The sequence below is a fragment of the Pygocentrus nattereri genome, chromosome 11, assembly GCF_015220715.1.
Source record: "Pygocentrus nattereri isolate fPygNat1 chromosome 11, fPygNat1.pri, whole genome shotgun sequence".
Classification (NCBI taxonomy): domain Eukaryota; kingdom Metazoa; phylum Chordata; class Actinopteri; order Characiformes; family Serrasalmidae; genus Pygocentrus; species Pygocentrus nattereri.
The window spans coordinates 2,087,156-2,103,311 of record NC_051221.1 but is presented as its reverse complement, the minus strand read 5'-3'; the positions used below and the strand labels follow the sequence as shown (position 1 = coordinate 2,103,311).

Below are 16,156 nucleotides of genomic sequence, written 5' to 3'. Positions count from 1 at the left end.
TGCACTGAATCTCCAGCTGAACTCCCTCTCTAACAACACTGACCATCACCATTCATCACAGTAAAGAACTCAGACTGAACTCAAAAGAACTGGAAACTATGCAGCAGCACTAATGCGTTCTAGCACTGGAGAACATTTACTGGTTCCTCTTTCCACAGTGGAACAACTAGAACTTTCCTAACTCCTAATCTAACTACCATCAGATGAAGTGTCATAAAAACAGTTCAAACCTCTCACTAAAACCTTCATGTCTTCATGCAGAAGAATCTCACTGACCTCAATCCAGCTGGTCATCATGATCTGAATCAGTGTTGGTTCTTTTGCCTTCAGCACAGTTCACTCTAGAACATATGAGTGGAGCTGATTACTGAATAATCACATTTACTTAAACCAAAGATTCATTCATGAAGCAAAGACTAATGATATAAATTGTTACCATTAAAAGAGTTGTGCCTTTATGAACTCAGTAGTGTGAGGATTTAATAATAATAATAATAATAATAATAATAATAATAATACATTTTATTTCATGGCGCCTTTCAAAAACCCAAGGTCACCTTACAAAACAGGAAATAGCAACAATAATAATAAATGTGAATCAATAGTCATTTGAATACATCAAAATAAAACAATACTAAAATACTAAAATACTAATTTACATCACCAAACTCCTCCATTACAGTGGAGGAAATAATTATTTGATCCCTCGCTGATTTTGTAAGTTTGCCATCTGACAAAGAAATGAACAGTCTATAACTTATAATTGTAGCTTTATTTTAACAATGAGAGATAGGATATCAAAAAGAAAATCCAGAAAATCACATTACAGAAAATATATAAATTGATCTGCATTACATTGCGTGAAATAAGTATTTGATCTCAACTTGTCACCTGTATAAAAGACATCTGTCCACAGAATCAATCAATCAATCAATCAATCAATCAGACTCCAACCTCTCTGCCATGGGCAAGACCAAAGAGCTGTCTAAGGATGTCAGTGACAAGATTATAGACTGTCACAAAGCTGGAATGGGCTACAAAACCATAAGCAAGAAGCTGAGTGAGAATGAGACAACTGTTGGTGCAATTGTTCAAAAACAGAAGAAACACAAAATGACCATCAATCGACCTCGGTCTGGAGCTCCATGCAAAATCTCACCTCGTGGGGTATCAATGTTCATGAGAAAGATGAGAAATCAGCCTACAACTAAATGGGAGGAGCTTGTTAATGATCTCAAGGCAGCTTGGACCACAGTCATCAAGAAACCATTGGTAACACATTACGCCGTAATGGATTAAAATCTTGCAGTGCCTGCAAGGTCCCCCTGCTCAAGAAGGCACATGTGCAGGCCCATCTGACATTTGCCAATGAACATCTGAATTATTCAGAGAGTGATTGGGAGAATGTTCTGTGGTCAGATGAGACCAAAATTGAGCTCTTTGGCATCAACTCAACTTGTCATGCTTGGAGGAAGAGAAATGCTGACTATGACCCTAAGAACAGCATCCCCACCATCAAGCAAGGAGGGGGAAAAATTATGCTTTGGGGGTGTTTCTCTGCTAAGGTCACAGGACTTCACTGCACTGACGGAAGGATGGATGGGGCCATGGACCATAAAATCCTGAGTGAAAACCTATTTCCCTCTGCCAGGACACTGAAAATGGGTTGTGGTTGGGTCTTCCAGCACGACAATGACCCAAAACATATGGCCAAGGCAACAAAGGAGTGGCCCATGAAGAAGCACATTAAGGTCATGAAGTGGCCTAGCCAGTCTCCGGACCTTAATCCCATAGAAAACCTGTGGAGGGAGCTGCCAAGTGACAGCCTCAAAGCCTTAAGGATTTAGATATGATCTGCAAAGAAGAGTGGACCAAACTTCCTCCTGATATGTGCACAAACCTGGTCATCAACTACAAGAAACATCTGACCTCTTTGCTTACCAACAAGGGTTTTGCCAGTAAGATGTAATGGGAGGAACGATGAGATGGACGCATTTGTGGAGAAAAGTGAGATTTATTAAGCGCAAATCCAGAATCAGGGTCGAGACGGTCCAGGCTCAGAGAGCCAACACAGAGAGCAGGAGGGACAGACATGACAAAAATGAACAGGTTAAACAAACAATGGGAGCTGCAAATTGAGAAGACAATACAACACATCAAACATATCGCACAAAGACCAGCACTAGACTAGGGAAAACACAGGGCTGAAATACAAACAGGGATAACAAGGGTTCACAAGACACAGGTGGAAAACAAGTGGGAACAATTAAGGGCGGTGTCAAGAAACACGGGTGCAGAACCAAGAGGATACAAAACAAACATGTAAACAAATGCACATGGAAGACTGGGAGGGGCCAATCATGACACAAGTACTAAGTCTTGTTTTGCTAGTATAAAATTGCGTCTACATATAACCTTTCAGGAGTTTATCTGGGAGACCACAACATTCCAGTTAAATCCTTCCAGTGCCATACCAACAAAAGTCTTCCAGTTATCTCTACTCCCTCTTATCCCCTGAGTAATCTTGAATGTCTGGAATTGTCCTGTTCCAACTAAAACCTGCTGCAGTTGTGCCGGTCATGAAGAAATCTGTTTTAGATTCAACTGGTTTAAATAATTTCAGACCAAATTCGAATCTCCCTTTCGCTGCTAAACTACTGAAAATGTGTCTTATGTTGCTCAAAGGGTTCACCAGGGTTCTGTCCTTGGCCCTCTCCTCTTTATAATTTACAGACTTTCATAGGGCCGTATAATTAAGCAGCATGGACTCAGTTTTCTTTATTATGTGAATGAGAAACAGATATAAATCAGCTTCAACTCCTCTAATCTCTTGCCCTCTCCCTCTCTAACTGTCTGTTGAGCTGTAATTTCCTTATGCTTAACTCTGATGAGACTGATGTCCAAATTGCCCCCAAAATATTTACTTGTGCTTACTCTGATATGAGCTTTAACATTGATGGAGTTCATGTAAAATCCTCAGAACCTGTTTCTGATCTAGGTGACATATTTAATTTGTCATGTTCTGTTGATTATCATATCAGCTCACTGATTAAACCACCTTCAGTCTCCTCTATAACATTTCCAGGGTCCATCTCATGCTCAGTAGCAGTGATGCAGAAATGCTGATTAGTGTGTTTATGAATATCTCTACACGACAGCTCGTACACTCAGGTCTTCTGGTACTGCTTTCTTCACCCCAGTTTAGATCATCCTCAGACAGTGGTTCATTGTAACAGCTCCAGCTGTTACCTTGTGAGGAAGCTAACCTTGTGAGGAAGGAGCTATAAAAAGGAAACTTATTACTATTAAAAACACAATTTCATTAAAACAAATAGTGCCTGGTTGGGTGGACAACAGTGTGATGCATCAGTGTTTTCAGGTTAATGAAAGTCGCTGATAGAGTCAAGACTTCTTTCGAGTCTCTGAATCAGAAACATTACATTTATACAAAATTGATTAATGATTTGATTGTATTGGGACAGAGTTGAACTGTTATCCTGATAAATATTTGTTTGTGGTTTTATTTGTATATTTATTATTTTTGTGAGTTTGTATTGGTTCATTTATTGATTTTCTAATAATAGAAAGTTTTATGAACTACAATCATGTTTCTTACAACTGTTTAAAAAATAAATAATTGTGTCTCATCAATAATCTTTTTACAATAAAGCTTCAAAAAATCATGACACAAAAGTGGAAAAACTGCAGTTAATCAAATCTACAAGCTTTATTTTTCGAAGAGAAATAAACAAACTTGATTCCAGTAAATTACAGATCAAAGAAATGTTTACATGTTTATTGTTGCTGGTTGAGTATAAAGAAAATAACACAATAAACAAGGAAAGACTGCAGATATTAATACTGAAGCTCTTTATTGTGATGATGAAGTGATGAGATGAAGATCAGAGCATTAAGCAGAGCCATGTTTGAGCTCAATGAAGATCAAGAGGAGCTCTAGCAGCTCCAACACACACGTGGACGCTCACTGCCCAGTGCATTGCTCTCTCCTCAGGGTTTGGCTGACAGGAGGCTGGGAGTCCTTGGTGGCCTCACAGGTCACTGTCTTCTTTAGCCACTGGTCCTCCTGGAGGGTCAGGGTGCTGCTCCAGCTGTAGAGGCCGTTGTCCTTCTGCAGAAGCCCGGGGCTCTGACTAACTCCAGAGCTCCAGCTGCTCCCGTCCACCTTCCAGCTCAGCCTCCAGTCTGAGGGGAAGCCCTTGTTGGCCAAACACACGAGTGTGGCCTTCCCCTGCTGCAGCTCCACGCTGGAGGGGGGCAGGACCGTGAGGGTGGGCGCGGCCACACCTAGGACACACACACAGTTTCATTTCCCTTATTTCTAACAGAGCACAACTGAGTTCAGTGATGCATTAAAAACCAAACTCTAATTACAACCTTAAACTCAACCGTTTCACACACAAACTCATATTTCCAATCACATTCATAGCTGCACTTCATTTCCATTTTCATTAGAAAATATTACTGAATTTCACTCAGTAAAACTCGGACATTCTGCACATCCTGTGATGGGAAATTTGAAATGGAACATGATTTTATTTCCTCCAAAACAATAAATAATCCCTAAATAAATGGAGCTGCAGTCTCCATGTACTATGGCTTCAAAGATTTAGAGCGAAAACGCCGCTCATAATAACCTCCATATTGTGGCTTCCAGATGGAGACAGAACTGCTGTAATGGAGCCCAACACTGACACTACAATCCAGATCTACATCTGATCTTTTTAAAGAAATGTCATTACTGAACACTTCACAGGAAACCTTTAGGAAATATTAGTGTTTTAAAGAAAAGAAATCCAGTTCAGAAACAGGAGCTCGTGGTAAAGCCTAAAGCTCCACGCTCGCCACACTTCAGCCAAGTTCTAATGAAATACATTCAAATTTGGATCAGAACTGATTTAGAAGAACATCAAGTACGTCTGTACTGTTGATCCATAATCATTTTAATAAAAGATTCCTTTTGAATAAGGAGGAAAAGTGGACTTACTTCCAACTGACAGTTTGGTTCCTCCACCAAAAGTGTACCACAGTGATACAAACTGGTTTACTGGCTGTACAAAAACCTCCTGCTCTAAACACGCCGCTCTCTTCAGCCTCTACACGCACTATTTCTGACCTATAATACAATATTAATGGGTTCTACAATCATCTAATAATGGAATAAACTACACACTGTAGATCTGCACACGTTCTGCCTTTTATTCCCAACAAGGATTATTTTATAAGCAGTGAAATATCTAAACTGAGGACTCGCTTGGTCCTTTAGAATTTACACAACAGACAAACTGAACTTCAGAAAGGCTAAATATACAGTTTTAAATTGGTAGAAAATGTTCTAGATAAAAGTATTTCAAAAAATTTTAGATGTAAAGGTTCTCACTGTTTTCATTGTTTCCTCCACCAGAAAGTCCTCCAGCCCTGATCCAGACAGACTGGGTGGCAGTCGTAGCTGCAGAGACCCTCAAATGAAAGGCAGAGTCAGTTAGAACTGCACAATAAGAGAGTGCCCTCTGCTGGACATTAAAGGGAATATTTCACTTCTAATAGAGGCTCCACTTTGCATGATCAGCCCACGCTTCAGTGCTCTGCTAGTGTTTATAGTCCTGTGAGTTTAACACTTCATGACTGAGAGCTGCTGCCCCACAAACTTCACCCACAGCAACCATGACTTTGGTCTCCATCTTCATCTGGACGCTCACCCTCTGGACTCAAGGTAAAAATATCAGGGGTTATATTTCAGTTCTTATGGGCCGCATTAACTCACTTTTCTTTCTGATCATAGCTGAATTAAAATTAAAAGAAGATGTTCTGAAATGTTCTGACTTGTTTTTCTCTCTATTTTTTTTTCTTTAGGGTCATTTGGAGACATAATCATGACTCAGACTCCAGGATCTCAGACTGTTTCACCAGGAGACTCTGTTACCATCAGCTGCAGAGCCAGTCAGGGCATTAACAACTGGTTGGCCTGGTATCTGCAGAAACCTGGAGAAGCTCCTAAACTCCTGATCTATTATGCTACTAACCGTCAGTCTGGTGTTCCAGGTCGTTTCAGTGGGAGTGGATCTGGATCTGATTATTCTCTAAAGATCAGTGGAGTTCAGCCTGAAGATGCAGGAGATTATTACTGTCAGCAGGGTTACAGCAGACCGTTCACACAGTGTTAGAGCGCAATACAAAAACCTCCCTCAGCTGTAGAGGAACTGCTCTGACTCAGAAACTCTCACTGATCTGAGAACAGCTGCTAAAGCTGCACTCAGCTGAACTCATCAACTCCAAAACACTACAGTAGTGAGCACTGTTCTCTCTTTGGGGGGTTCTCCTGACTGTGAAACAGGGTTCTTCAGCAGGAGATGGAACATCTCACAAAACACACTCAGCACATCTTTTCTAAAGATTGCCTTCAAATATCTACAAACTCATGGACATTATTAGTTCTACTTCATAGTAGTGAAGAGTCAAAAATCTCCCACAGATTGTCTCTGAAATTGAAGTATCATCCCACCTTAATAATAATAATATTATTAATAATAATAATAATAATAATAACAATCATCATCATCATCATCATCATCATTATTATTATTATTATTATTATCATTATCATAATTATTATATGTTCCATATTACATTTAATTTTTTTTTAGCAGACTCCCTTTCATTACAGTGGAGATCAATGCAATTCAAAGTACCCACATAGTCTCTAAAGTCTATAACCTAAAAATCAAGTCCTATCAAAGCTTGATCTTGTTAAATAAGAACAAATTTTAAAGTATTTTAATTTTTAATAAGTAAACAATAAATTCAACAGTGGTCTGAGGGATTTAGTGAAGCACTAAGTCTTCAGCCCACAGAAGAAGGGGCTCAGAGTAAGTGTAACCACTGAGAGACGTGGACGGTGAAGCGTTGAGAAATGACCTCATGCCTTTCTTGGATCTCAGGGAAGGGCAGGGCAGGGATCAGGAGATCTGAAGTTAGCGTGTGAGTGTGTTATTATGAATTCAGGTGCAGAGGACATGTGAAGCCGGGAATTCGTGAACTTGATCAGTTGAAGCATTCTGCATCCTCTGTAGAAGAGAAAAGGTGTATGAAAGAAAGTCAGCAAGCTGAAAATTTCAGTAATCAAGTCTGGAAATGACTAAGACGTAAATGAAGTCCTCTTTTCTGGAATGAAACCTTTTCATCTCATTTTAGCTGCTCAGTTTCATCAGGACTCCCTGACAGAAGAGACAGTGTATCTCAGTAGGGCCTTCCTGGTTAAATAAATAATAAATAAATAAAATAAAATAAAAAATTCTGGTTCATGTCGTAGAAATCCTCAGGATCTGATAACAGATGTCATGTGATCAGAGCTGGTTATGAAGAATCAGTCCAAGGTGATGATTAGATGAAGTACAGCTGGGTTTCTACATAGCAATGATAATGAAATGAGATCAGCACTAATTATGTTTACATACACAACAGTGGGTTCAGCATTAGACTAAGATATGATCGTTAGAACAGTGTGGTTTGATGATCATGGACTGACTGTGGTCTTAGTCGATCTGTACTTAGCAACAATAAAACATGAATCCAGGCTGATAATCACAGGACTATGACAGCTTTATGACACCAAAACAAATGAGTGACCAAAGGAGAAAAAGCCCACAGTCTTGTGTAGAGAAAGAGTCTTTAATGTTATAGATTCAATGTTACAGACCGGTAGGATAAATACAGTAGCTGGTGGTTCACAGTACCAAAGACAGATTGGAGAAAGATGAGAACTGAGTGAAGATAATTAACAGCAGCTGTTTGTTCTTCAGTTTGGATGTTTTCAAGGAAAATTTGATGAACTGTAAAACAAAGTTTAAAAGGGTTTGCAGAAGCACCAAAAGGAAGAAGTGAAACCAGCCCCCCCACAGCCCACCCAGCTGAACTCAAACAAGCAGTTTTAAGCAGTAAACAGTCAGACAGAGAGAGAGAGAGAGAGAGAGAGAGAGAGAGAGACAGAGAGAGAGAGAGAGAGAGAGAGACAGAGAGAGAGAGAGAGAGAGAGAGAGAGCAGTGGGGTGGAACTCAGATCTGCATGAACAGGCCTGAGTCGTCCTCTTTCTCCCAGAATAGAGCAGCACTTTCACCAGATGTTCAGCTTCATTCAGCCAAACTCCCTCAAGATCAACACACAGCACTGCACTGAATCTCCAGCTGAACTCCCTCTCTAACAACACTGACCATCACCATTCATCACAGTAAAGAACTCACAACGTCCAGAATGAAGCTTTATTTCAGCTCAGCAGCAGCACAGCTACAGCAGCAGGACGCTGAACAGAGCACAGGCAGAAACACCAGCACTGTGTAGAGGTTAAACTCTGCTGTAGCTGCATTAGTGTAACAAGCCAGAAAGAGTCAGAAGATCAGGGTGAAAAAGAACAAAAGAGTCTTTGCTGTTGGAATCGCAATCCAGGTTCACGGTCACAAAACAAGCATGGGTCAAATCCCGATATCACAGCCAGAGCAAAAACACAAGCATAACAATAGGCAAACATACCAAAAAGGGTCAGGCAAAAAGACAGAGTGGGAAAAACAAGCAAAATGGTCATAAACAGTAGTCAAGCAAACCCAGGGGATTCTGGGCGACGGAGCCAGAGTGCGTGTCAGAGCCATGACCATGTGAAAGCAGCCCAGTGGAAAGTTATGTCTTGGAGCTTCTAGCCTTCACAGTTCTGTTTAAGAATTTTCCACTAAAAATATTTAATTATTTACTTACTGTACTGCAAAATAAAGTGCTACCATTAATTAAATAGAAGTCTTAATGGTAGCATTGGTCAGTACACAGATCGAAGGTGCTGCAGTTCCCAGTACATTTTGTTTTAATTTAAATTGACAGATAGAAACCTTCTGCAAAAACATCGTTGCTTAAGATGCACCTTATACATTCTGGCTTGCATTATAGCTCAGATAAGCACTGTTAGTCCACTTGAAAGTAGGCAATAGGATCTGATTGTTTATACTAGTCTTACATTGTTCTACTAGCCTAACACTTTTCTCTGTTAGACATGTCAGATACACGCCCAGAAACTAGTTACCTGCAATGATGTTTTTTCAACAGATCTTATCCAACCCAAAGCCCAAACCCTCTGTAAAGGTTTTGTCTCTCACACACACACAGACACTGAGGACTGATTATCCAAAACCCTAAATCCCGCATACAGCGGTTCACTGAACGTGGTGGCGAGTGTGTGTAGGTGGGTCAGTGTGTGCGTGCCAGGTGAGACTCTGTAGAAAGACAAAGTGCCGGACTCCCAGTCTAGATAGACTCCTATTCTGTGGGAGCAGGAGGTGGGGAGCCGTATCTCAGTAGTCCGATTATTGTGCCAGACAAAATAACTGTTTTTAGAACAGTTCAGTCTCCAGGACTGATTATTGCGTCCAAACACACAGTCATCACTTTTTCCTTTCCTCTTGATTCCTCTGTATGACACTGATATTTCAGCATCCTTCTCCCCACTCCACTTAGCCTCCCAGTAACAGCGTCCAGTCAGACTCTGAACACTCAGCACCTGCGGCCAGTACTCAAATCTGTCTGGATGATCGGCGTAATGTTGATCCTGTTTCAAACACTGCACCTTCCGGTTCCCCTCAGACAGATGGAGACGTGTGTGTACTGTGTTGGGATCCAGGGTGAGATCACAGGCATCTGTAATTTACAGGAGACCACGCAAACAGAGTGAGACTGTGTGTGTGTGTGTGTGTGTGTGTGTGTGTGTGTGTGCAGAGAGACAATAAAGGCCTGTTCACTCTTTATTTACACTATTTGTTCATTATCACACATATACATACATATATGCCTTTTTCCACATTGAAGCATTGAAAACGAGTCTGACCAATTAGAGCTCCATTGTCATGGATAAGGTTTAAACAACTGGAGGCAGAACAGCTCTGTAGCATGCCTGTCCTACATTTACATGTATGGCATTTGGCAGACACTCTTATCCAGAGAGACTTAATACTTTCATTTTACACAGGTAGGCCAAGGTAGTGCTAATCTTGCCAGTTACTAGAGCGAGTCTGATAATTACTGTTATTTGTGTTCATCAGTGAAGTGATGTATTCTGGCAAATGACCGGAGAGTGTCTTATAAATAAAAATCAACCAGTGTGTTTCCCTTCGTAATATTTACAGTACTAAAATCTAAAAAAAGTATTAAAAGATCTGGAAAACAGCATGAACTTAGTTTTATATATATATATATATATCTTAGCGTGAACACACACACACATTCACACACACAGACATACCTTGGCTAAGGACTTCATATTTCTTCCAGGTGTCTCTTTCTGGACTCTGGAGGGAAATATAATAATGTCATTAACAGAATCCTTTGAATGGTCAGTGTAGATGCATTCAGAAAGTTTGAGCAGATATTCAGCGTTTAGCTCATATACGCTGCATCATTAACTGACTTGATTATTATTTTTTATAATTATTTCATGTAATCACATTAATATTTAGCTACTCAGTACTTTTCCTTCTCTTTACTTGAATAATGTCTGCAAGACACAACATTTCCTTAAAAACCAATCATTTCCCTAATCCTGTAATCTCACACACACACACACACACACACACACACACACACACACACACACACACTGTCAAGTCTCCTTAATGACATCTCCTGAAAGTCTTTGTCTGAAACAGCTCTCTGTGTACAGTCCAGTTATCTTCTGCTCTCTCTGCGTCTGAAATGTCTTTAGTTCAGTCAGAAACTGGAAAGACAACATACATTGAGTTTCCTTTGTATAACGCAATTCCCACATTTGAAGCATGTTTGAACTACAGTGTCTTGAAAAACCTGTGCTACAGGCGTCTCAGGGCTCTGTTAAGACTTGTTATCTCTTGTTTCTTGTTGTATCTTAACAGCACATTCATGACTCTCCCTTCATGTAGGACCTTTAATCTCTGTCACTCTCTCACACTCACACACTGCTGTACACAACTCTAACCCTTCATTTACTTCATGAGGGCTCAGTCATGAAGATAACTGGTTCTTTCACTGAGCAGCTGAAGGAATGGGTGGAGATCCTAACCAGCATCTCATCAAATTCATACCAAGAGCTCTGATACATGATTCACACCTGGTCACACTTTTAGTACCACATATTCTGATTCTGAAATAAATTTAATAACAATGCATCAATTATATTCAAATGATATCTTGCCCAGGATAAATGTAGCAATTGTATTTCAATTTTGTATACATTTTTTAGTCGAGTACAGCTAACCATTTCTTTGTGTATATGCAAGGCCCACATTGGCACCCACTATCATTCGATTTTCACACTGATTTAAAAATGCCTCACTTCTGACATTACATTGTTATGTAAATGTAAATAAAAACAAAACAATGCTATGATGTGCAAATCATGTAAGCCCTATATTTAATTGAAAATGATATGAAGACAACATATGTTGAAAGTAAAGGTGAGGAGGGGTCACCACTCTGTGAAAGACTACTTAAGCAAATAGAGCAACAACTCAAGAAGAACGTTCCTCAACGTAAAACAGCAAAGAGCTTCTGCTTTTCATCGTCTACGGTGCAGAATATCATTAAAGACTCAGAGAATCTGGAGAAATCTCTGTCTGTGAGGGACGAGGCTGAACACCAGTATCTGCTGGCCGTGATCTTTGGGCCCTCAGGCAGCACTGCATTAAAAACAGACATGATTCTGTAGTGGAAATCACTGCATGGGCTCAGAAACACTTCTGAAAACCACTGACTGTGAACACAGTTCATCACTGCATCCACAAACGCTGTTAAACTCTAAAACACAAAGAAGAACCCAAATATAAACAGGATCCAGGAACGCTGCCACCTTCTCTGGGCCCGAGCTCATTTAAAATGGACTGAGGGGAAGTGGAAAAGTGTCCGGCGGTCCGACGGATCAACATCTGAAATTCTTTAGGAAATCATGGACACTGTGTCCTCCGGGCTGAAGACCACTCAGCCTGTTATCAGTGCTCAGTTCTAAAGCCAGTATTCATGATGGTTTAGGGGGCATTAGTGCACATGGCCTGGGTGACCTGCTCATCTGTGAAGGCCCCATTAAAGCTGAATGATATAAACATGTTTTATCAACATCTGCTGCCGTCCAGACGACGTCTTTTTCAGGGAAGGCCTTGATTATTTCAGCAGGACGATGTCAAACCACATTCTGCATGATTTACAGCAGCACTGCTCTGGGTAAAAGAGTCCAGGTGTTCTGTTATATTGTCCTTCAAAAATGTAGTTTACCTGATTTGGATATCATTGCATCCTATTTTTATTTACATTCTGTACAGCATCCCAACTTTTTTTGAAAATGGGGTTGTAAATCACATGATCTCTCTGTCTGTGTGAACTGGCTTTAATGAACTTCACGTAGCTACTCTTAAGCCTACTGATGACAGATAGATCAAATGAATAAAACAAGAGGCAGTATTAACACTTAAAAGTCAACTGTCCCTGTTTTAGTCTTGCTCCTGCAGACCCACAGCACTGTAAAGTTTTACATATTCCTTTACAGGCATGACTAAACATCTTTGACATGTAAACAGAGTCATTCAGAGTGGTTTGGTGTGAAGACTGTTCTAGATAAACTTACCAAGTCAGAATTGATCACAGTGGTGGTGAAAGGAACCAGACTAGGAGTTTGATGCCTCTAAAATGCCTTATCACTCCATTCATAGTAAACAGATACATACAGGGTGCTGTGAGACAAATAAGATAAGATGAGATTAGATAAGATAAGATAAGATAGGATAGGATAGGATAGGATAGGATAAGATAAGATAAGATAAGATAAGATAAGATAAGATAAGATAAGATAGGATAAGATAAGATAAGATAAGATAGGATAAGATAAGATAAGACAAGATAAGATAAGATAAGATAAGATAGGATAGGATAAGATAAGATAAGATAAGATAGGATAAGATAAGATAAGATAGGATAAGATAAGATAAGATAAGATAAGATAGGATAGGATAAGATAAGATAAGATAAGATAGGATAAGATAAGATAGGATAGGATAAGATAAGATAAGATAAGATAAGATAAGATAAGATAAGATAGGATAAGATAAGATAAGATAAGATAAGATAAGATAGGATAGGATAGGATAAGATAAGATAAGATAAGATAGGATAAGATAAGATAAGATAAGATAGGATAAGATAAGATAAGATAAGATAAGATAGGATAGGATAGGATAAGATAAGATAAGATAAGATAAGATAAGATAGGATAAGATAAGATAAGATAAGATAGGATAAGATAAGATAAGATAAGATAGGATAAGATAGGATAAGATAAGATAAGATAGGATAAGATAAGATAAGATAAGATAAGACAAGATAAGATAAGATAAGATAGGATAAGATAAGGCTTTATTGTCATTCGCATCACATGTGGTACATGAGGTGGAACAAAATGGTCCAGTTAACTCCCAAAAGTAACAATAAACAATAAATAGAAGGTGCAAATAACAGCAGCATGAAACACAGCAGCATGAGTACGAGGTAGAAGGTGTACATCTTAATACTGGTAATGTATAAAGTGACGTGTAGGGGTGATATAGTGGAGGGGTGATATAGTGTAGGGGTGATATAGTGGAGGGGTGATGTAGTGGAGGGGTGATATAGTGTAGGGGTGATATAGTGGAGGGGCGATATAGTGTAGGGGTGATATAGTGGAGGGGTGATATAGTGGAGGGGTGATATAGTGGAGGGGTGATATAGTGGAGGGCTGATATAGTGGAGGGCTGATATAGTGGAGGGGTGATATAGTGGAGGGGTGATATAGTGGAGGGGTGATATAGTGGAGGGCTGATATAGTGGAGGGCTGATATAGTGGAGGGGTGATATAGAGGAGGGGTGATGCAGTGGAGGGCTGATATAGTGGAGGGGTGATATAGTGGAGGGGTGATATAGTGGAGGGCTGATATAGTGGAGGGGTGATGCAGTGGAGGGCTGATATAGTGGAGGGGTGATATAGTGGAGGGGTGATATAGTGGAGGGATGATATAGTGTAGGGGTGATATAGTGGAAGGGTGATATAGTGTAGGGGTAATATAGTGGAGGGGTGATATAGTGGAGGGGTGATATAGTGTAGGGGTGATATAGTGGAGGGGTGATATAGTGGAGGGCTGATATAGTGGAGGGCTGATATAGTGGAGGGGTGATATAGAGGAGGGGTGATGCAGTGGAGGGCTGATATAGTGGAGGGGTGATATAGTGGAGGGGTGATATAGTGGAGGGGTGATGCAGTGGAGGGCTGATATAGTGGAGAGGTGATATAGTGGAGGGGTGATATAGTGGAGGGGTGATATAGTGTAGGGGTGATATAGTGGAGGGGTGATATAGTGGGGGCACTGATTCAGTCCAGCAGCAGAGATGAATCAGTGGATGTGAAGTGCCGTTGCAGTGACGTCTAACTGGAGTTTAAGAGTCTCACGGCTTCAGGGAAGAAGCCGTTCCTCAGTCTGGTAGTTTTACTCTTAATGCTCCGCAGCCTCCTACCTGAGGGGAGCGGGACGAAGAGTGTTTGTGCTGGATGGGTGGTGGTCCTTCATGATGCCAGTGGCCCTTTTCCTGCATCTGGAGGTGTAAATGTCCACGGTGGTGGGAAGGCTGACTCCAACAGTCTGACAGCCTGGATGGATGGCTGAGCAGTCATATGTGATCGGTGTAAACAGGAGGGGGCTCAGCACACAGCCCTGAGGGGAGCCGGTGCTGAGGATGATGGTGGAGGAGGAGGAGGAGATGTTGTGGATCCTCACTGTTAGTCAGGAAGTCCAGGACCCAATTACAGAGAGAGGTGCTCAGTCCAAGTGTGTGGAGTTTGTAAGCCAGGGTCTGGGGAATCATGGTGTTAAAGGCAGATGTGAAATCCACAAAGAGCATCCGGACGTAAGAGTCCTTTCTCTCCAGGTGGGTGAGGGCAGTGTGGACCACAGAGGAGATGGCATCCTCTGTGGATCGGTTTTTCCAGCATGTGTACTGGTGTGGATCCCCAGCGATGTCAATGTTGGCTTTGATGTGGGTCATAACCAGTCTTTCAAAGCACTTTGTGACTATCGGGGTGAGTAATCGGTTGGTGTAATGCAGCAACCAGTTCTGTTCTGTCAAAAAGACCATCATACGTTTAAATAACGTCTCTGTTGCTTCTTCTCAGTCGTGGACAGCAGGGTAATTGTATATTTGCTCAGACACACAAACTCAGTTCTGAGAACGAATAAAACTATCATTATTTGTAATCATGAGGTTATTTACAGGTCACTTATTTAGCTTCAACTTATATTAAACATAGTCCTCTTCATCTTAAATGGACTCGGTGTGAATAATTATTTAAATATTTTGAGGTTTTGAAGAAGAAAATCTACTTTTCACAATGAGTTTGGTTCCTCCACCAAAGGTCCACCACGGTGATGCATTTCAATGAAGTCATCATACAAAAACCTCTGATACACTACAGTGACGGCAAACTCACAAAAAGCCCTCCGTCTCACACTGCTGATGAATTCTGGCTCAGCCTTTTCTTCTTAAAAACTGTCCTTAAAACTTCAAATTCTCTAATAAAACATTCAAACTTTTTCCTTCTTATTACAAATTTTTAGAGAGGAAATATTTTCCTTCATTTCCATAGAGGCTCCACTTTGCATGATCAGCCCACGCTTCAGTGCTCTGCTAGTGTTTATAGTCCTGTGAGTTTAACACTTCATGACTGAGAGCTGCTGCCCCACAAACTTCACCCACAGCAACCATGACTTTGGTCTCCATCTTCATCTGGACGCTCACCCTCTGGACTCAAGGTCACTCAGTCATTCACCTTTGAATAAATACAGTTCTGTATTTTTATACTTTGATAAAACCTTTTAATTTCATTTTCTGTTTACTTGTTTTATGAATTTTGCATTTCAAATATGTTACTTTTTAATTTTCAGGATCCAGTGGTCAGGTGACTGTGACTCAGACTCCTGCAGTGAAAACTGTTTCTCCAGGAGACTCAGTTACCATCAGCTGTAGAACCAGCACAAGCGTTCATGGTGGTTCATACTTAGCCTGGTATCAGCAGAAACCTGGAGAAGCTCCTAAACTCCTGATCTACTACGCTACCAGTAG

The 16,156-nt window shown here is 40.5% G+C and overlaps 1 protein-coding gene and 3 gene segments (V, D, J or C); 2 read left to right on the top strand and 2 right to left on the bottom strand.

Moving 5' to 3' along the window:
- The window catches only part of LOC108416138, a 143,147-nt gene that overhangs the window by 20,868 nt on the left and 106,123 nt on the right, over positions 1-16,156 (top strand).
- Positions 1-16,156, top strand: part of LOC108417185 — a 107,605-nt gene that overhangs the window by 18,005 nt on the left and 73,444 nt on the right.
- Positions 3,782-16,156, bottom strand: part of LOC108416665 — a 137,024-nt gene continuing 124,649 nt past the window's right edge. Inside the window, 2 exon segments of the V gene segment in view lie at positions 3,782-4,305; positions 5,006-5,039. Coding sequence covers positions 3,983-4,305; positions 5,006-5,039 — 357 coding nt within the window.
- Positions 8,847-9,698, bottom strand: LOC119264261 (stonustoxin subunit beta-like; the record flags this gene model as incomplete). The annotated part of the gene is made up of 1 exon (XM_037542474.1): positions 8,847-9,698. A coding segment is annotated over one exon (549 nt), but the record flags the coding sequence as incomplete, so codon positions are not given.